The sequence below is a fragment of the Elephantulus edwardii genome, unplaced genomic scaffold (genome assembly GCF_000299155.1).
Source record: "Elephantulus edwardii isolate Elephantulus edwardi_28Jun2011 unplaced genomic scaffold, EleEdw1.0 scaffold00231, whole genome shotgun sequence".
In the NCBI taxonomy this organism is placed as follows: domain Eukaryota; kingdom Metazoa; phylum Chordata; class Mammalia; order Macroscelidea; family Macroscelididae; genus Elephantulus; species Elephantulus edwardii.
The window spans coordinates 321,889-344,048 of NW_006399981.1; the positions used below are offsets into that span (position 1 = coordinate 321,889).

The window sequence follows — 22,160 nt, forward strand, 5'->3', positions numbered from 1 at the left end:
GTCTGATATTCAGAAGAGAGATGATTAATAAGTAATTGCATTTTATAATGTTGTAAGCCCCAAAGAGTTTAGTCGCTAAGTGCTTTGTTTATAGTATACTGCTGTTACTCTGGTCCTGCTGGAAAAGTACACCAGGCTCTGCATTATTCTAACTCACTACCTTCTGGATTTTACAGCCAGAAGAAAACAAAATAGACTGAGGGCTTTGCTTAAGGCTAGAGCCTGAGGCGGGAGAGAGATGAAGACTAGTCTCTAGTCTGCCCATGCTGCTCTGTTCTTAAAGTGGTCACCGTTTCATGCCAGGGGTTGCAGGTCTGTGTGACAGAAGCAGACCGAAGCTGCTTAGCAGTTACTTTTCCATCCTTTATCTTACAGTTACTTTTGCTGTGCTTTTTCCCAACATTTTAAGGAGGAACAACATCAAAGGGAACTCTCTCTACTGCGTAAAAGGCTTGAAGAACTAGAAACAACACAAAGAAAACAACTAGAGGAACTTGGATCTCCTACGGAATGACTGTCTTGGAGAAGAGGCAGATGAAGGGGTGAAATCACTGACTCAGTAAAGCTAGAAGTTTTAACCTAAGTGGCATTTAGATTTTCATTGTTTGCCAAAACGCTTGATTGTGCCTCAAAGAAAGGTGCCAGCTGTGTACTGTGTGTGTCAGGCGGTCAGGGATTTCAGTATATTAATGATAAACGAAGTAATAGACCATTTCAGAGATATTTGGAAAATGTATTGAAAATCCTATACAAATGTTAAAAGGGGGGGGGGGAATGGGAATTAGGAAATCAGGTTTTAAAAATTATCTTGTTAATTTTGTTATAATTTTGGGGGGCCATTTTATTTATGCCCAGGTTAAATTCTGTCTTCCTTATGAAATGGTTTGCAGTAGCACGGTCAGCAAACACTTTCTGGTTTACTATATACAAAAGTGATAAACCAGTCATTCTTGGAAAAAAGATGACAATTTAAAAGTATAAAGACTAAAACTTAAAACTTAAATATATATCTACTACAAAAGCCTACCTTTCCTTAAACCTGTATGCACATATTTATTACAGAATTTAATAAATATTTTTCTATCTAACTGTACTGTCTTGTATTTAATTTCACTCTGACCATACATATTTAGCAATGTAGCTCTCACTGAGTTTGGCTTTGTTGAATTAGAATTAATAGAAAATAACAAAGTACAAATAATTAAATCCTGTGGTTGCATAAAGAAAGAGCCATTGATTGTAAAACTTGAACCCAGCAGGTTTTCTGTAGAAGTATTGTTGGTGTTTTAACTTTGCTTTCCTCTATTTGGGATCTAACCAAATAATTACAAAGTGCGTGTGCCTAAATATGCCTCCATTTGCTCTTTTTCCACTGTGCACCCAGCAGCGCCTTTTGATACACCATCTAGAGGAATTCTGCTGGAAGAATTTCATGTCAACAAGGCAGAGATCACGCCTGCCAAACTAAGTGTTCATCATCTGGAAGTCGTTACGTTAAAAACCCTAAGTTAGTGGAGAAGACCAAAGATGTAATTGAATAATTCTTAGCATCAGTTAAGGAGCCTGACAGCATAGTGTACTGTGTGTTAGTTATAGCTTTGCTAACTTAAAGGTCAGTGATTCAAGTCCACCAGCATCTCCATGGGAGAAGGATGAGGTGTTCTTTTCCTATGAAGAAATACAGTTCTAGAAACCAGATGCGGGGCATGAGGAGCCAGCATTGCATTAACTGCCGTGCTTTGGCTTCGTTGGGGGTTAACAAGAAACAGCTGTATCTTTCAGGAAAGGTGTAGGCCAAGGATTCATCCTATCTCCAGACCTTTTCAGTCTATATGCAAAATAGATCATTCAGGAGGCTGGGCTCTATGAGGAAGAATGTGGCATCAGGATTGGAGGAAGACTCATCAACGACCTGTGATAGGCAGATGACACAACCTTGCTTGCTGAAACTGAGGAGGACATGAGGTGTTTGCTGCAGGTCAAGGATAGTAGTCTTCAAACGGACTGAATAAAGCTCAGCATCAAGGAAACAAAGATTCTCCCCACTGGGCCAACTGGCAGCTTCATGACGGACAGGGAAGAGACAGCCTGTGTGGTTGACACCCTCTGAAAACCTGCTGGCGCTTCAGCAGGGGGTTGGTTCCAACTTCATGACAATGAGTTTGAGGGGATTTTGTATTTTAAAAAAATATATAAAGAGCCACTTATTCACATATCATGGACATGACATCTTGTTTCTGTAAAAGAATTAATTTCTAAGGAGACACTTAGAATGGAAAAGCTATTATAGTTGGAAAATTGAAAGGGGGCGAGGAAAGAAGAAGCGTCCACAGTTACATCAAAATGTTTATTTTTGGATATAGACATTTAAAACATTCATCTCCAAGAACAGCTTCAATCAGGTATACAGTAAGAAATAGACTTTACATCCTATTTGCAAAAGGTAACCAAATAATTTTTAAATGCTGCTGTAGACACTAGTGTTAGAAAAAAAAAGTTTATAAATGAATTGTTTTGCACCAAAAAAATATGCAAAGAAACTTGAAAATAGAAATTGTTTGCCATTTGTTTCTCTGGTTGCTGTTTAATATGGACCCAGTGACTGATTGTCTTCAGCACACATCTGATTTGGCCATTTTCTGAGTTTGGCTAATGTGATCCCAAATGTGGATCTAGATAGTGCTTTTCACTGGAGGATTGACAAACACGCTACATACATTAGTGAATCTTCACGCCACCTCAGTGAGGTAGGTTAGAAATATTATACAGAAATCGAGGCACAAAGAGGTGAGTGACTCGTCCAAATTCCCTACAGCACAGTTCCCGGAAGGGGCAGGACTTGTGTGCCAGAGGGCCGGACAGGGACACCCTCATCTGTAGCATTTAGTAAATACTTGGATAAAGCTGTAGCTGATCCTTTGAGTTTTCTTAGCATTTCTGTGCCCTAAAGAGGGAAAGTCTTGGGGGCAACTGTCCTACCCTCTGGGCATCTTTCCTCCTAGTGCTCACCTGTCAACACCTTCACTCCTTTCAAGACTGTAGCAGTCTTCGATGGGCCAGACCTCTCACATGAATCCTTACGAAGAACCTATTTGGTAGTATTTTTGAGGTGTGTCCATTGGACAGACAGTGGTCAAAAGCGATGGGGTTGGTGCCTATCAGGGCAGGAACTCCTTTTCTGATCCAGTTGGGTGAGGCATCGCCTCTCACTCTTTACCAGTTACTGAGAAGCAATTAATTTCAAAGCTAAGACATTTCATGTTTAAGTCCTGATATGTCATTTATATAGATATATATAGTATTGGTAAATGACTTTAAGGAATGTGTGATCAATGTTTTGCTTGCCATTTGGAGAAAAAAAAAATTATTTCCTAGAATGGGAATTTGGAGCACCAAGCGTAAAAGGTGCCATAAGAAAGGCTTGAGAGAGTTGGCAATTATATATATATATTTGGGTGAACTTTTTTATTCTGGTTTAAAAAAAGGAAAACACAGTGGTATTAAAATTGGTCATGAGCAGCAAAAATTCAGGAATAAAAAAATTAGCCATAGAAAGACTACAGTGTAACTGCAAAGAGAACTCTTTAAAAGAAAGGCATGAATAAAGTGGATATCTTTATTTCTTTCTCCTGTGAGGAATACTTTCAAAAAGTACACAGTAAGACTAAGATACCAAGTTGTATACTAATATTTTCAGGCCTCAGGCCATAAATATATATTTATATATAATACTCCAGTGTGAACAGCAATTTCATGAAATGTAAAATGTATCTTTTTTGTTGTTAATCACACACAAGTATTTATAATCACAGGGTTCACGTGAAATCTAAAGCAAGGAGCCATCACTCTGAAAATGTAGGGTTGGGCGAGTCAGTTACCCTTCCAGTTCTGATCAAAGGTTTTTAAACAGGAAACGGTACATGTAAACTACTAATGAGTTTTTTTTTTCCTTTTAAACACTATCCAGCCTGTCCATAATCAAATACTTTAGTATGAACAAAGGAGAATGGAAAAAAACCAGAACGAAACCCAAGTAGGTAAAATGGTACAGCATTTCCGTAAAGCCGTCTTACTCTCCTTGCTTTAGAGCTCCTTGGTGAAATGAGGCGAGTTGGATGGAGTGCAGTTGGTGACCACAGAAGAACACGAGCCCTTTCAACAATGTTGCAACACTGTTAGTTTTTGGTTTAAAAAAAACACACACACGCACACACTCACGAATGCTAAGTGTACACACTACCAAATTCTGCGGTCAGCTTTTCCAAGAACTACTGGGGAAAGTTTGAACGCTGCGAATCCTCAAGGTTGCCCTAACACCCCCACCTTGTTCCAAATGACTCACTTCACATTTTGCGTTGAGCACCGGCAGTGGCCCTGTTCTGCAGAGGGGCACTGGAGTCACAAGTGCTACCCCAGCTGTAGTTTCAAATAAAACCACTTCTATTATTGTGCTTAAGTGGAGACTGTAGTTACAATACTGACACTTGCTTACTGGCCCTGTATTCTCTGTAAACAAGGAGGCTGTTTGCAACAACCACTTCAACTCTATTTACAGAAGGGTTCCCACAGGCACAATGTTTGGTCTGCTTTCTAGAAGCTGTGCATGTACCTTGGTCTCTTACAAAGACAGTGCTCAAAGTGGAACCTATGTGCAAACTTAAAAAATCACGACACAGAGTAGCTCAGGCAGCCACCTCGCTCCCAAGTCATCTGAAGAACGTCGCTAGTTAAGCCAGGCCAGAGACTGCTCACATCCACTTGCATTTCTTCTTCTCATCAAATAAGACTCTTACATGCAAGAGTTGTTTCTGAGCTTCTTCCAGCCCTCGTTCTCTTTCTAGTTTATTTAGAATCTGTTGACAATTAGAACAGTTATTTTAGATATTGTGGTTGTAGCATTCAACGGGGTTTTTTTTCTGGTTTTACACATATATATATATATATATATATAATTTTTTTTTTGCATTCCTGATGCTGTGAGCAGTGAATCTGTATGAAACAGATGCCAGCATTTTCTCCCATCATTTACATACTCACTTTGCAAGTTGTTTTGCTAAGTCATTATCACAGGATCAACACCACTTTAGCTTAAAATAGAAGCTCACAAGAAATACCATCTATTTGCTTACAAATATGGGGCCAGACTTCAAGGCCTGGCTTTATGCATTATGTCACAGCCATTCCAAGCACAGCAAGCATTCCTGGGCAGCCAACATGCAAGCAAGTATTTCTCCTTCAGTGCAGCAGGCAAGGGCATCCTGGTAAGAGATGATTCTTTCTTCCACCTTCTCCCATCCCCTTTCCCCTTCTCTCCCCTCCCCTCCCCTCCTGTGCACTGTAGTCCCTCCTCTCTGCCCTCCCCAGTGCTCCCCTTCTCTCCCCTAACCCCTGGAAAGAGGGATGCTTATCATGTTGAAGGAACTCATTGCCTCTACCCTACCTTAGCGTTTGACTTGATCTTCAAGTAGCAAATGGAATGGGTGAGCTATTCTCACCACTGACATGGATAGCCTGTCCCAGCATGACTGAGTGGGGGGAATCAGGGAAGGGGGGATTAACATATATTTGGAAACAGCATCTGATGAATGTGTCTGTGTGAATTCCCAAAGAAAAAAAGGTTCAGTTTTAGGAGAAATAAACATAAAGAGAATGGCTTATTGAAATAATTTCTTAAGTCAGAAATAGGTCATAGGCACTCAGGTAGCTATTGAATATAGAGCCTTGGTGGTTTACCAGGGGTAGTTTCACTTTAGCAGATTACAATCTAGTATAAACTGGCCCCTTTCAATAGGAGCATGCCCTTAATCAAAGTTAACTATGCTATAGGCCACCAGAACTCAAATGTATATCCAGGCTGGTCCAAAGGTAGGCAGCATAGTAAAGCTGGGAGGGACAGCCGAGTGCAGGGTCTGGCTTGGGGCCAGGATCCCCCATTTCAGACAGACTTCCTGGCTTCCCTTACAGGCCGTTTGGGATGCCAGAGCTGTCCTGAGCCCCACAGAATGTTATACCCCAATCCTTGTGAGTGAGTGATCTATAGTTTTGAAATTAATTATAAAATCTTACCTCATCAAAATACTTTACGATGTATTTGTAGATTTCTGTCAAGGCCACTTCTTCATTAAATTCGTTTTCATGTTTCTTAAATAAAGAAAGGCTTGTTGAAAAATTCTGAAAATATTTTTTTTAAAAACCCAACCATAATCAAGTGTAAGCTATGTCTGTTTCTTAATGATACCTTAGATTCCTGAGTTAAGAATTCTTCCATTTCTGAAGATGACAATGGAGGCAAATCCCTGATTGCTTTGTAATAAGATTTTACTTCCTCTTTATAGGTTGGGATATCCTTGGCATAAAGAAGTTTATTAGTTGGTGCTTCCTGGGGAAACAAAAACAAAAACCGCCATGGCATAAAGTATAGGGGGGGAAAAGACAGGGAGTTTCTAACAGTAGCAATGTACCCAAACCTCTACCATAAGCATTATCTCCTGGTAACGGCTTCATGCAGGAGGCCTTATTAAATGTTGTTAACTGAATGACTGTCATCTATATAGTTCTGGTGACTCACTGTTATTTTCAGGAAGATTAAATGCTAATATATTCTGTCTTCCTCTCATAAAAGAACTAAAATTATTATTTTTGCCTGATTTTGAGTTACCGTAACAATGGAACTTATTTCAATCATAGTTCATTACTAATGGTTGTAAAAAGCTTGAATTAAAAACATTTGCTCTCATCCTCACCCACCACTGAATTTTGGCATTTATAAAAGAGTTGATTGTGGGCCTGATTGAGCCCTTTATATAACTACGAAACTGGTAAGTGACTGGCAGTGGCGGATTTTTCTGCTTGTCCCTTTTATTTCATTAGATTATAAAGATCTTCCAGTTCCTCAAGGCAACACATGGTCATTAGGGTTGGTGATTTTGGTGGCTGATTTTGCATAGGTCCTAGGGCATCTTGAATGTTTTTAATATAATGATAGTATTTTTATAAATTTAAATTTGATAATGAAAAACATTAAAAACAAAATCCTACCATCTCAGTGACATATGTATGAAGGCTTATGTCCCACTACATTTCAAAGTATATCTGAAGCTGAGCCATTTACTGGAGGAATCATTCTAGAAGATGTCTACACCAACATCTTACTGAGATATTTTCATTTGTTGAGTTAAAGTTGTTATGTGCTGTTGAGTCATAACAACTCTGAGCTGACCATGCAGCGGGTTTTCAGAGACAGTAAATTGCATGAGAGGAGACTGCCCATCTTTCTCTCGCTTTGGGATGGCAGTGCCCCTCTTTACCACTCAGCCATCTCTTTACCATGTGGCTACCAGAGCTCTGAGTTTAAGTAGAATCCACAAAATCCACAAACATTTAGTCATTCAGTAAACATTCAGCCAGCCACTACGGTAGGAACTGGATCTATAAAGGCCCAGGAAACGAGTGCTGATCTTAAGATGCTTACAGTCTAGCTAGAAAGACAAACTGACACACTGCACTGCATATACATGATTGCCAGGAGGGTGCAGAATACAGATAGAGACTTAGTAATGCAGAGATGACAATTCAACATTGTGTGATTATCTTTTTTAATAAGACTTGTAATCTCTTAAAACATGTGTTTCCTTATCTATAAAATGCAGGTAATAACTATATGTTCTTGGAGGATGAATCCACAATACCAAGAACTTGGTAAGCAATCAGTATACAGCTTTTCACTATGAATAAATAAGCACTTGACTGTCTTGCCCTAAGAAGAACTTTATTAATCAAATGAAGATAGTGTTGTGGGGAAAGTTCAAGGTGAGTGTATGTAAACGGCTCTGAGCCTGGTACAGTTTCTGGCACACATTTGAGAATCATGTTTGTTGACTAAGTGAATGGGTGGTATTTTACTAGACAGTAGCTGGGAGACAGGAGAGAGATGGAGAGAGGGAAGGCTGTAGTGTGTGTGGGAGAAGGGAAGTTGCAGCATCACGGGTATGTGGAATGGTCAAGGAAATGATGGGCTTGGGAAAGAGACCCACAGGCCTAGGCAGGGCTGCGGGCGCCTCTGAAGACTGTCGTCTGTTTAGGAGATGGGTAGTATTTGCTTTTTTTAAAAAGCCAGAAACAGACAAGATCTGTTTTATGTTCTAAGATCACCTGAGAGTGAAAACGAAGGGTTTAGAGTGGGCAGCAGGGGAAATAACAACAGTGAGGGGCAGTTATTACCCCATTAGGGAAGAGATGACCAGATAAGGCAAAGGAATCAAAGACAAGGAGACATTCTGGAGCTGGATGGGACTGGTTACAAATCTACAGGGAGAGTTTTGTGGGCAAAAGAAGCAAACAAAGGCCAGGAGACAATGCTTGGGGTTGACAAAAGTAAAAACCAGTCAACGCCGTAGGAGCAGTGATAATAAAGACTTGGGCTAGGAAATATCAACACTGTTTGTTTCAGGCACTCAAAATCTGCCACCAAAAAGCCACAGTTCAGCGTTAAAAAGACTTTCGGAAATGCATTAGTAACAGGTATTACTCCATTTAATACGTTCTGGAGTGCTCACATAATACCCGAACATTTCTTTCAAAGTTGACTCTGCATTTTCATCTTGCTCTGCTTTCTTGGAGCTTTTGATCAGCCAGAAAAACTATCGGGAAACAACATTCATGTTTTGATTATAAACCGACAAACCAGGAGTGATAAAAATCTCAGGTAAGATTTTCTTTCCCATGAGCAATTGGTCCTGTTCAAATAGGGACCCAATTTAGACAGAGTTCAACATTTTCACACTTTGGGCTAATTATCCATGTCCGTAGCATATTCAGGATTAAAAAAACAACAAAACCCAGCCACCTATACTTTCAGGTGATTTCCCCCCCTCACTTTCAAAGTTCTGAAATAGAGTAAGGGATAATCGAATATTTCAGCTTTCCCTTAAACACCAGATTGAAAATAGAAACAAACAAGACAGATTTTGCAGCAGCGTGAACCACAGTGACCATCAGTGGCCTAAACCATGCCAGCTAAAAAGCAATCGCCAATGACGGCTTATTATTTTAGGGAGAGAATTATTATGATGATTATGATGTTGGCAAGAGAATGCTTCAAATTCAAAGGAGGATGTGCAAGAAATACCCTAGTAGGGTCCTACCTTCCCTAGCTGCTGCTCCGTGAGAGAAAACGCGTCCATGAACGCCTGAGCGATCACCGACAAACAGCCGTCTATGTGCGGGGTCTTCTTGATGTCAAAGACAAACTGAGGGTTCTTCAGGATGTTTACCCAGAAGCGAAGGGGAAGGCTGTTCAGAAGGAGAGAGGAGTCTCTTTCAAACAGAGCCACTCACACGAGACCCATGCTCTGTTTATCACAGTTTGTAAATGGACATTTTTATCCTTGTGATGGGAGTGTGCAAGTCTGCTTTGGCAAACGCCAAGCGACAGACTGCAGCCTCACTGAGACGGAGAAGCCACAGCCGTGGAGTTGGTTCTGACTCTCAGTGACCCTCCATCGGGTTTCTGAGGCTGTAACTGTATTTCTCCTGTCAAGCACATGGTGGATTCTGTCTCACCCTTTGGTTAGCAGCGTGCCTTGTTACACACCGTGGCACCAGGGGTCCTTGAGAGAGAAATAGACATGGTTGAACTGAGGGCTGCTGGGAGGAACATCTAGAGGAGCTGGAAAGTGGATAAAAATTCTCCCTAGGTACTTAGTGCTTGGTGACGTCAGACAGTGGGCACTGGCGAGGCCATCTACTACCCAGATCCTTAGATTCTGGCCTCCATGTGCCCACTCTCACTGCCATACCCTGGTCTGCACCACCACCACGTCTCATCTGGTGAATGATCCCTGTCTCCCAAGAGCTTATTCTCTACCTGAAGTTCTTATGATACAGAATCACATCATGTCTCTCTTCTCAAAATCTTACAAGGCTTTCCACTTCATTGCAGGTGAAAGCCCTGCGTGGTCTGGCCCAGTCCTCTCTCTACTACTCTCCTCCTCATTCATTCCAACTCAGGCGGCCTCCTCCACATGCAAGCCTGCCAGGCAAGTGCCTGCCTCAGGTCTGGAGTTCTTGTTGAAATTGTTCTAACTAGTCTCCTGGGTGGTGTGCTTACTACCTCTGTTTATGCCCTCATCTCTCAAGATGTGGCTCAAATACCATCTCAGTGAGACCTTCTCTATCTATCCTGATAGCCTTTCTCCACTGCATTCAAAACCTTCTGAAAAATGAGAATGTGGCTATGTCTTCTCTGTCTTCACCCACTAGAATGCATTCTCTGCAGACAAGGATCTTTGCCAGTTTGTTTCATTCATCTACAAGTCAGCCTTGGAGGACATGCAGCTAGGATGCTCCTGAGAGGCAAGCATGTGAAACTTCCTCTCATACTTTGAGCGTCAAGTGGGGCCAGTCCTTGGAAAAAGACATCTTGCTGGGAAAGGTGAAAGGTCAGAGAAAGGGAGGAAGGCCTTCCAGGAGATTAACTGTCACGGTGACTGTAACAATGGGCCGAAGAGCACGAGGACGGCTCAGGATAGAGGAAGGTTCAGATCCGTGGTTCATCTCAACGGCACAAGACGACAACAACATATCCCCTGGGAGATGCTGGCATCTGAGAGTAACACCTCTGCTTATAACTGAACGGTTGAGATGGGCCTGACAATACATTTTTTAAAAATCAGCCATTGAAAACTCTATGGAGTATATAGTTCTACTTACTGGTGTACTTGGAGTCATCATGGGTTGGAATATACCTGACAGAAACTAAATTCTATCTATATTACCTTCTACAGTGCTTGGCATCTAGTGGGTACCAACATAAAGATCAGAATATGGATCTGAGACCTGTCAAAGTCTAGCTAAAGCTTCTAGTGGAAAGGGGGTTGGGTCTTTCAATTTCCTGAAGGCACTTACAGCTTTACTGTCCTGGCTGCAGCCCCAGCTCAGCTGCCACTGTCTTCACTGTGTAGTAGGGGCTGCAGCACCCCAGCCTGGAATAGGACCAGGGCAGGGAGGTGAAAGGCTCATCTGTGGGAAAAGAATGAACCCGAGCCGAGAGCTGAGCTAGACCTGGATTAAATGGGAGACGCTCAGTCTGAGCCTCTGAACTTCAGCAATTAATTTCTTATTTGAAATGATCTGGCTAACCCCAGTCCTTAGGAAGACTTACGCTTGCAGAGAAGTTGCACCTCCTTGCTCCACGCCTCACTCAGCTCATGCACAGAGTATTTCAAATTAAGGTAATGAGCTATCGCACCACTGCAGAAACATTTAAAAATCTAGATGCCATGCCTCTGCTTGAGACAAGACGTTAATAAATCCAACACGAACCTTTGGTTACTTCTTGAGGCATCTGACTACTGTGTTTGATAAAACTGATGTGATATTTCTATCAGAATCAGAGAACAGGCAAGAAGAGCCATCGAGGGGAAGGCTGTGAACCCAAGCACAAATGTGGGGTGACGTTGTTACTGTTGTTGCTGTTAGGTGTCTGTGAGGCAACTGTGACTCATAGTGACCTTGTGAGCGACAGGCTGGAATTGCTCTGTCCTGCACCATCCTGACCGTCTCCGATTGGCTCCAACCCATTGTCATGGTCACCATGTCAATCCCGGATGAAACGAGAGACATTCAAACGTTGACTCTGGAACCGCATGGTTTAATAATTAAAATGGTTTGACTAACTATAGTGCTTGAAAGAGCCTGAGCATGAGAAGACAGTTTGGAAATTGTAAAGTGAATTCTTTCAAAGACAAATAAAATAATTTTCTCAAATGAAAACACTGTACGATAATGCCACAAAATATTAATTGCTCATCCTTTTGATCAAGCTAAACTTGTGTTAACAATTTAGGCAATCTTTTTCATGCATTAAGGATAACAAACTTTGTTTATTTAATCCTAAAGAACAGAATTCTCAGTCTAGAAATGGTTTTATTTATTGCTTAAAAATAGTAACAGAGCAAGAAAGTATTATCAAGCATGAAGATTCTGATATAGGGGCAATTGAATCTTCCTACTTTTTGTCCTCAATTTCAGTTAATATTATGTTCTAGATTTTTGGAAACCGTCAATAATCGCCTACGTTCCCACCTGTTTGTTTTCCAAATATGTACAACATCAGGATCTGTGATTTTTTTGTTCTCAGCCTGGGCATCCAAAAAGTCAAAAAAGTATTTGATAGCAAATGGGGCTCTGCTATTTGGTAAACTCCAAATGCTTCTAAACAGTTTTTCGAGCACAGAATGAATTGCCACCTGAAAGAAAACATTGGATTTGTGAGACTAAAATACATACATATATATCTGTAACACTATAAATAAATACACCATAAATAACTATATATATAAGTGTTATGTACCATTGAATCACCTGCGACTCATAACAACCCACCCTATAAACAATAGCTCTGAGGCCTTCCCTATCCTGAGCCAGTGTCATTGTCTCCGACACACACCTATCCCCATTATCCCGATTACTGTGTCAATCCATCTCATCTAGGGTCTTCCTCTCCTGCACTGTACCTCCACCCTTCCAAGCAGGATGTCCTTCTCCAAGGCCTAGTCCTTCCTGGCAACACGTCCAAAGTATGTCAGATGAACCTTCAAAATCCTTGACTCCAAGGAACAACTTGGTTTCACCCTCTCCAGGAAGCAGACCTGTTTATTCTCTTGGCAGTCCATGATATATAGTTGTTGTGTGCTGTTGAGTCAGAAGTGGATCATAGCTGATCCTCTAGTGGGTTTTCAGAGTTCAGTAAATCAAATGAGAGGAGACTGCCCGTACTTCTGGGGAGCAGCTGCTGGATTGGAACTATGTGTCTTTTAGATTGCAGCACACCTTCATACCACTAGGCTACCAAAGCACTTACGAACATAGTTGCGCTCAGGCTGGCGTTCGCTCGCTCTCTTCTTGCACGCGCTCTCTCACTCTCTCTAGCACTCTCTCAATATATATATATATAAACTTTGACAACATGATTAAAAATTAAATCCAACTTTAGAGACTATGATGTATAGAACAAAGACACTGAGGAGAACGGAAAAAAAAAAGTCAAATGAGGCCAATACTCATAGTATGGGACAAAGGTCTCCCAAGCCTGTGGCCAGATTTAAATTCAGTTCATATGCTTCTAGCTGATAACAACATTGTTTTGTCAACAGGGAGGATATCTCAGACACTGAGAGCAGTTGAAATATCATTTATAGAGCTGTATGTCTAAACCAAGGCGCCACAGATGTTTTTCTTCCATTAGTTACATTCAGCTTGAAGAAACTCAAGTGATGGTCTCAGAATTCTTCTCATTGCATATATTTCCATCAGAGGGGTTTTTGTTGTGGCCTCTCCAAAGCGTTTGAGTGGTTTTTTTCGTTTTTTCGTTTTGTTTTTTTTCCCCAGAAACCAAATAGTCAGAGCTCCGTGGGACAGCTGAGAAAAATCAAGAGGCTCTGGCTGCCCTCTGTTCACTAAACAAATCTCCTAAGCCCTAAGAGGATTCTCCGCTGTAATCTGAAGAAGCATGCCCATCAAGTTACAGGGCCAGGTGGAGATAATAGCATTTATATTGCTAGTCATTCCAGGGGGGTAAAAAAAGGACCACCACAGATTTCCGTTAATCCTACCAAAAGCCAGATAACAAAAATTGGCTTCTGATATGGTATTCTATTGGCTTTTACAGCCAACACTTTTATATGTGAATAGAATTCTTAATTTAAAAATGAAAAAAAAAAGACAAACCGCAAAAACACAACCCAACAAAAAAAATAACCTTAGTAAAATTTACTAGGTTTATAGTTAACGACTATAAAATTTCATTTTCTTTGCAGTTCAAAGAGAATTTTTTTCGACACTCATCAATCATAAGTAAACAAAAAGGACTAATTATGCTGTCAACCTAAAAAATAACAATAGTGAAATGATGTGGAAGGGAACTGGAACAATATTTTAACTCTCTGACTGGAGACAGAGGGGCTCTGGTGGTGTAATATGTACGCAGTCATGGGGCTAACCCAATGGAAGCACCTCTCTGGCAGTTCGAACCCACCAGTGTTTCCAGATGAAGAAAGATGGGCAGTTTCCTCTGTATGATTTACAGCCTCCAAAATCCATTGGTGGGTCAGCTATGAGTCAGTTCCCTTTCGACAGTGACATGAGAAAGACTGAAGATGCTATTGTGGAAATCTGTAAAGTGCTGTTATCTTTGTCACAGATATATATATTTTAAAAAGAAAGGGGGCAGGAAGTGTTTACAGTCTAAGCTTTCATTTTTGCTTTGCTAGAAGGCACAAGGGATTTGTAACATTTTCATACTTCAGTGGAAATTAAGTCAAACACAATACACCCCCAAGATAGCCGTGAAACACCCCCAGAACAGTCAGTGTACCTTGGTTGACAGCAGCTTTGTCAGATACATTTCTTTTACTTTGAACTTGTGCTTCCCGCGATGTCTCTTTCCTTGCACGTCCTGGAATGCTTCTGAATCCGGTAAAATCTAAAGGGAAGACAGAAGAGATGTGTTGCCCAAGGAGACCATTCACGCTACAGAAAGCAAGCAATTCAGCAACAAGCACAAGAAAGCCTTCACTCACCAAATGGCAATGGTCGTCTGAGTATTCTACGTCTGAAAAGAGATGGGGAGAGAAAAAAGTCCATTAAAAAAATCACCAGGAACTAATTGACCATCTCATAAAATGCCCCATCATGCTATACACTGAGTGATTACATGAGCTCTTCTGAACGACCTTTTTATCCCTGTTTTATCTTATGATCTTAAGAACCATGTGGAGATAGTGCAAGTCCAAGAGAAGAAAGCATGTGTTCTACCTCTGGGGGGGAAAAAGTTTTTAAAGAAGCTAAGATTTGATAAGGTGGGTTCAAGCATTACTTACTTAACAATGCTGAAGATACTATGATGATATTATGTGACAAGGGTTGCCAGGCCCAGCATGTTGTTGTTATGTGCCATTAAGTCATTTGTGACTCATACTGACCCCATGTACAACAGCCCTGAACCCAGCTCTATCCTGTGCCAACATTATTGTCTCTGACCCACCTACCTCAATAACCCGTCACTGAATCAATCCATCTCATCGAAGGTCTTCGTCTCCTGCACTGTCCCTCCAACCCTCCCAAACATGACATCCCTCTCCAAGGACTGGTCCCTCCTTGCAACATGCCCAAAGCATGTTCTGACTTGATGGCATATAACAACAACAACACTTCTTGCTCTGGTGCCTTAGGAGGTAGGGACTATGCTACTGAGTCAGAGAGTGCTTCTTTGGCAGGTGGACCCACTAAGGAAAGATGGGCATTCTCCTCCTGTGTGATATACAGCCTCTGAAAAGCTGCTGGAAGGGTAGTTATGAGTTCCAGCTTATCAGCAGTTACTTGGGTTTTTTTGTTGTTTTTTATTTCAGAATTTTAACCAACATACCATGGGCTGCTTTATTTCTTCTTTGTCAAGAAGACAAAGATTCTCACCACTGGACCAATTTGCAGCATCAGGATGGATGGTGAAGAGATTGAGATTGCACACAGCTTTAGTTTGCTTGGCTCCACAGTCAACACTTTTGGCACCAGTAGCCAGGAAATTAAAAGGCGCATTGCCATGGGAAAGTCTGCTGTTAGGGACCTCTCCAAAGTACTGAAGAGCAATGGTGTCTCTCTGGAGACTAAGGTGCGTCTGATACAGGCCATGGTCTTCACAATCACTTGTTATGCATCAGAGAGTTGGACAACGACCAAGGAGGATAGAAGGAGAATTGATGCCTTTGAGCTGTGGCGCTGGAGAAGAGTATTGAGAATACCATGGACTGCTAGGAAAACAAACAGATTCGTCCTGGAAAGGGTTAAACCAGGTGGCTCCTTGGAGGCAAGGATTCTGAGCCTCCGTCTAACATAATTTGGACATGTTGTGAGGCGAGACCAGTCCTTGGAGAAGGACATCATGCTTGGGAGGGTGGAGGGACAGCACAGGAGGGGAAGGCCCTTTATGAGGTGGATTGATTCAGTGACTGGGATAATCGGGAAGGGAGTGTCGGAGACAGTGCGATTGGCACCGGACAGAGCAGAGTTTAGGGCTGTTGTACATAGGGTCGCTATGAGTCGCAAGTGACTCGATGGCACATAACAACAACAACAACAACAAACAACCATGGACTGCCAAGAAAACAGGTCTGTCTTGGAGAGGGTGAAACCAAGTCTCTCCTTGGAGGCTAGGATTTTGAAGCTCCATCTCACATACTTTGGGCATGCGGCCAGGAGAGACTGTCCTTGGAGAAGGGTATCACGCTCAGAAGGGTGGAAGGACAGCGCGAGAGAGGGAGACACCAGATGAGATGGATTGATACAGTGACTGGGGCAATGAGTGTTGGTGTGTTAGTGAGACTGGCTCAGGACAGGGCAGGCTTCAGAGCCGTTGTACATAGGGCCGTTATGGGTTGCAGGTGACTTGACAGCACATAACAACAACCACCACTAACAGGGAGGGGTGGAAAAGGAGAGGAAGTCCTTTAACCAGGTGGACTGACACAGTGACTGCCACAATGGGCTCTTGTGTGTCAGGGAGTGTGAGAATGGTGCAGGACAGGACTGGGTTCAGATCATTTGTTCATAGGGACGCTATGAGTTGTACTCGACTCAGCACCTAACAGCAACAACAACAACACACAGGGAGTTCTAGTGGTATTAGGAGGGATGCTACTAATCCAAGATTGAGCTCTATGGCGTTTGAATCCACCAGCACTCCGGCAGAGTAAGATGGGTAATCTCCTGATGCATTCAGAGCCTCAGAAACCTGCTGGAGAGGCAGCAGATTGGTTGGTTGTGACTTGACGACCGTGAGCTGAGTTGACTTCCTGCCGTGGGGTTTGCCCTTCATGCAGGACATTCTGGTTTGAGCCCTGGCAGGTGCACCTCCTGCTCAGCCACCACCTGTGTGTTTCTGGAGGCTGACAAACTACTCTGATCCTAAACGGGTTCCCGGAAGGCTTCCAGACTGAGACCAGCTAACAGGAAAGGCCCGGCCATCTACTTCTGAAAATCAGTCAATGAATACTCTATGGATTGCCATGATCCAGCCTGCACTGGATGCAAGACTGGCACAGGACCAGACAGTGTTTTGCCCTGTTATGTGGACAGTCATCATGAGCTGTGGTTGACTCCAGGACAGCAGTGACCAGCACATCAGCTCCTGTCCTAACGGAATTGACAACTGGCCAATGACAGGCACCAGACTTCTGGAAACACAATTATGGAATAACTGAATTGCAATTGCGATAAGGACTGGGAGGGGGAGATATTTGCTAGAAGACTGACAAGAAATGGCCTGGTCTGGGATGCTTGTGGCAGACATGCTTGAATTGACATCAGTGGATGGGTAGAGGGAGCCAGAAGAAGTAGGGGAACAAGAACTGCAAGGGCCCCAGGATGGGGAGGAACCTGTCTTCTTGGAAGATCTAAGATGAGGTGGACGAGGTGGAGCTCAAAGAACAAACAGGAGAGGGGCACTGTGTGAGAAACTTGGGGAAGACCATTGTCAAGGGTAAGTGGGGGGGGGAGGGGATAACAGGAATGATGTCCATAGGAAGGATGGGGGAGGGGTGAGCAAAGGTGGGAAGAGGGGTCATTGACGGCATGCGAATGCTTAGATGTACCCATCAACTGGCTCTCAGCAACAAACTCTTCCCTCCACTGTAAACTGAGGGCCAACAAGGATGCTCAGGTCATCAGGGGGCTGTGGGATCCACAGTACAAGTGGGAGATGACCTGGAGAGCATGCAGACATAAGGAGGAAGTGGGACAAGCGCATTTACAGGGCTGGTTGGTGAACTCAGTGCTCGATGCTGTGGGAGTTCTGATATTTTTTTCCTCTTTTCTGTGACGTAGAGGGTGACGTCATCAATTGAAATTCAGGAAACCTGAGTAGACCAGATCTGGATAAAGGAGACACTTCATGGAGAACACAGAGTGAGTTGCGTGGACAAACTCCAAGGACTGGCTTGTTGAGGGCACATCAATTAATAGCATCCCTCAACTGCCCTGTTGAGAGCCACAGATCAAGGACAGGCCAATAGGTGGGTTCATCCAAGCCTGGGGTTTTGACAGAGAAGGGGACTGAAGGATAGATGGGAATGGGAAAAGGTCTAGAGGTCTTCTACAGAAACACACATACACACACACACAAACACACACCCTCCCCAACAACAACAACAACTGGCCATTGAAAACTCTACTGGAGCACAGACCTCCTCTAATACACAGGGGCCGAGCACTCGATGTGGAGCCAACTCTGGCAACTGGTTTCCTGGGGTTAGTTTATCGCCCTCAGCTTTTCTGGGAAGTTTGCAAACACGATTGCTGGGGCTGTGCACAGTCACGTGACTTCCTAAATGGGTTATCTTGTTTGTTCAGGGCTTGGGTGATTTATCTGTACGCTTCCCTCACAGTTTGCCAAGGGGATCCCAGCTGTTAGCCTCCATCCATCTAGGAGTTGGGTGAGAGCGACAGGGGTTGAGATTCTGCCCCCAAGTTCAGGGCTATGAAGCGGCGGCAGCTTCCTCCGTGCCCAGCAGTCCCCAGAAGCCATTGTTTACATTTTCCTTTTCTCCTTCTTGCAGGGAGCCCTGTCTTAGCTCCAGAAACAGACAGGAATGGTTTTTCTCCCCTTTCAGAGAATCACACAGCAACCACTCAATCTCACCTTGGCAGCACCACATCTGAGGGAGAGTGCCAGTTTATAAAGCTGAGTGAGAACAAAAGGTTAACAATATCATATTGGTTACCTGAAGTGAAATTTGCTATCTTCTTAAAGACTTTTATAGTGGATCCATTTGATATCTGAAGGCAAAGATAAGAAATATATGAGTTCTCAAAATTGAATGTATTTCTCAACTGCACCCAGGAATTAGATGGCTCGATGGAATCACACATCCTCTCACTTACTGAATCAAATATTTATAAAAAATTACCCTTTTCTAGGCCCTGTGCTGGAGGCTGGGCTGTACCAACGAGACATTGTCTCTGTGCGCAAGGAGCTCAGGGTCCAGAGAAGGAGGGAGACAGGGAATGAGGCAGGAGGTGAGCTCTGGGAAGGTGACTGCCCGGAATGCCCTGGGATCAACGATAGGTGGCCCAGCCCTGGAGGAAAAGAAGGCTAAGCTACGTGGGTCTCTATTTCCACCTCTCAGAAGTTAACAGAGGCTTAGGCCAATCTGGTGGTCTAGTGGTTAAGAAGCTACGCTGCAATCTCAAAGGCACAGAGTTTGAATCCACTAGCTGCTCTGAAGGAAATGGCTGGGCAATCTCCTCCTGTGCGATTTACTGTCTGTGAAAACCTGCTGGAGTTATGGGTCAGTTCTGACTCGATGTAACACAGCAGTAACAAACAACTATATTAGCAGGAGCTCTAGAGGCCTGAGGGGTAGGGAGTTGTGGGAAGTCGTGAAAGGGACACAGTTTGACTTGCTCTGCGGAACAAAGATGAGCAATCGTCTCTCGAATAATTCACAGTCTCTGAAAACCTGCTGGTGGGTCAGCTATGAATCAGTAAACACAACACCACTATATAAGCAAGGGTGCTCTGGTGGCCCGGTGGTAGAGGGTTGCCCCGCCACTCTAAATGTTCACAGTTAGAACCTACCAGCTCCTCTGGGGGAGAAAGACGAACATTCTACTCCTGTGTAATTTACAGTCTCTGAAAACCTGCTGGAGAGTCAGCTAGAGTCCATTCTGACTTAGTTGCAATGAGTTGTTACTGTTGACTATACGAGCAAAAAGCCCTGGTAGGTTAGTGTTAGGTTGTTAGTTGTTGTTAGGTGCCATTGAGTCAAGAATAACTCATAGCGACCCTGTGAACAACAGATCTGAACCCTGCCCTACCCTGTGCCACCCTCACAGTCTCTGACACTTGAGCCCATTGCTGCTGTCGCTATCTTCATCCACCTGGTGGAAAGTCTTCCTTTCCTTTGCTGATTCCCTACCTTTCTAAGCACGAAGTGCTTCTCCAAGGAACAGCCTCTTCTACCAACATGCCCAAACTATGTGAGATGAAGCTTTGCTATTTTTGCCCTCAAGAAGCACTTTAGCTGTATCTTTTCCAAGACATATCTGTTTGTTCTTTTGGGATTCCATGGGATATTCAGGACTCTTCTCCAACACCACAGGTCAAAGGCATCAATTCTTCCTGTGTAACATATCAAGCTGCTAAGCTTTAGGTTGGCAGTTCAAATCCACCAGGCACTCCCTGGGAGAAAGGTGAGCAGCCCCCTCCTGTAAAGATCTGCAGCCTTGGAAACCCTGTTGGGGTGTGGGTGGGGAGGTGGTTGACTAGGAATTGGAAGCAGCTCCACCATAGCGAGTTTACAGTGCTGGCGGAGTCTCCTGCATCGGGCAGATGCTTAACACACTCAGCAGATAATCAAAAGGCTGAAGGTTTGGGCCCACTCACAGATGCCTCAGCAGAAAGGACTAGGGATCTACTTCCAGAAAAGTCAGGTAGCTATTAAAAAGAAGGACTTCCAGAACCTCAAGTAATTGGGAGCTGGAGCAGAGTTCTCTGGCACGCATGTGTCAGCATCAACCCCAACACAGGCAGCAAGTGGTTTACTCTATGGAGAAACGCTGAGCCAGCATTAAAGTATTGTAACATGTAAAGCTAGAGTATAGCTGCTGACAGGGCAGAATCACATGAAATAGCCAACAGAAGTAAGTGCCTATCATGGCAGTAAAGTATTCCTAACCCCCCATGTTAGAAGTAACCTAAATGCCCATGAGTGTTGGAATGAATAGAGAGTTCAGGTTATATTAATATAACAGAATATTTTAAAGCAACAAAAATGAGCAATATGTGTGTGGAGGGAGGGGATAAATTAAAATGGGAAGAATCTGGACGGGGCCTGAAAAGACACGGTAATGATGGGCAAGGTCCAACAGTAATTAAATGTAAAAACATAATGCCTGGGAATAGTGTCTGAACCACAATGTGAATGAAGAAGAAACGTATCGGTGTACATGAACTTTGTAAGCAAAACATTATGATTTTTTAAAAATGAGCAATGCTGCTCCACAGGACATGGATAAACACCCATATAGTACAATCACAGTGTGCAACAAAAGCAGCCAGACACCAAGGAGTGCACACTGTGCGGATCTTTTACATAAGTCAATCAAAAGTCCGGTGTTCATGCTTGTGCGTGCGGCATGTGCAGTCACACACATAGCAAGGCTCTCTAGACACATCTCAGCAACCTGTGAGATCGGCTTACCAGCTCCAGGCCTTAGGACCACACTCTCAGGGGATGACCTCGTCAACTCTCACAGCAAGAACAACTTGTATAAACACTGTTAAAGGTCACCTTGTACATCTCAGGTGCCGTGGGGCATCTGGGGTCTGGAAAGCTTCTGAGTGGCCATCTAAAGCACAACTATTGGTCTCTACTATTTTGGATGAAAAGACAATGATGGAAATCACTAGATCAAAGTAGAAATCACAGTACCAACTGCCCACATGAACGCCAACCTCTTCAAACATCTGGAGGAACTAGTGGATGTCTCTCTGGCAATATCAACCATCCTAACAAAATGTCTGTAGTGTTGTTAGGCACCTCTGAGTTGACTACGATTCACACAACTCTATGTACGACAGGTCTGCATCTTGTCCCACCCTGTGCCATCCTCCCATCTCTGATATGTTCGAGTCCACTGTTAGTCACTGTGTCAATCCTTCTTCCCGAGGGTCTTCCTCTCCCTCTCTCTCTCTGACTCCCACCTTTCCTACCATGATGTCTTTTTCCAAGGACTGTTCCCTCCCTGACAATCTGCTCAAATATGTGAGATGAAGTTTCACCACCCACGCCTCCAAGGAGCACCCTGGTTTCAAGACAGAAGGTCTTCCAATAATAAAGAAGAAGGTTCCAGTAGAATGGAAGAAAAATGTACAAGACCTTCCTTTAAAATAACCCCAGACATCTATCACAGGAGTCCAGAATTAAGGTTGCATAGTGGAGTGTACTCGGAGTGGTGGGGGTGTGGGGGATTGTATACCAATGAAAGAATTTTTCTTTTCGTTTTCAAAGAGAGGAGTGAACTGGGGGGAGGGGTGGGCAGGGAGAAAAGTGCAACAATGAATGAATGGAAATCCAAAATCTCTATAAATTATCATTAAAATTAAT

General features: G+C 43.2%; 2 protein-coding genes across 2 annotated transcripts in view; one reads left to right on the plus strand and one right to left on the minus strand.

Moving 5' to 3' along the window:
- Window positions 1-514, plus strand: part of CCDC41 (coiled-coil domain containing 41) — a 122,830-nt gene extending 122,316 nt beyond the window's left edge. The window contains exon 15 of the mRNA XM_006898489.1: window positions 410-514. Coding sequence (XP_006898551.1) covers window positions 410-514 — 105 coding nt within the window. The remainder of the gene's footprint in view (window positions 1-409) is intronic.
- Window positions 515-4,446: 3,932 nt separating this feature from the next.
- Window positions 4,447-22,160, minus strand: part of PLXNC1 (plexin C1) — a 255,007-nt gene continuing 237,293 nt past the window's right edge. The window contains exons 25-32 of the mRNA XM_006898490.1: window positions 18,774-18,828; window positions 14,580-14,611; window positions 14,375-14,482; window positions 12,085-12,248; window positions 9,144-9,291; window positions 6,239-6,379; window positions 6,067-6,141; window positions 4,447-4,853 (exon numbers count right to left, since the gene is read on the minus strand). Coding sequence (XP_006898552.1) covers window positions 4,749-4,853; window positions 6,067-6,141; window positions 6,239-6,379; window positions 9,144-9,291; window positions 12,085-12,248; window positions 14,375-14,482; window positions 14,580-14,611; window positions 18,774-18,828 — 828 coding nt within the window. The 3' untranslated portion in view covers window positions 4,447-4,748. The remainder of the gene's footprint in view (window positions 4,854-6,066; window positions 6,142-6,238; window positions 6,380-9,143; window positions 9,292-12,084; window positions 12,249-14,374; window positions 14,483-14,579; window positions 14,612-18,773; window positions 18,829-22,160) is intronic.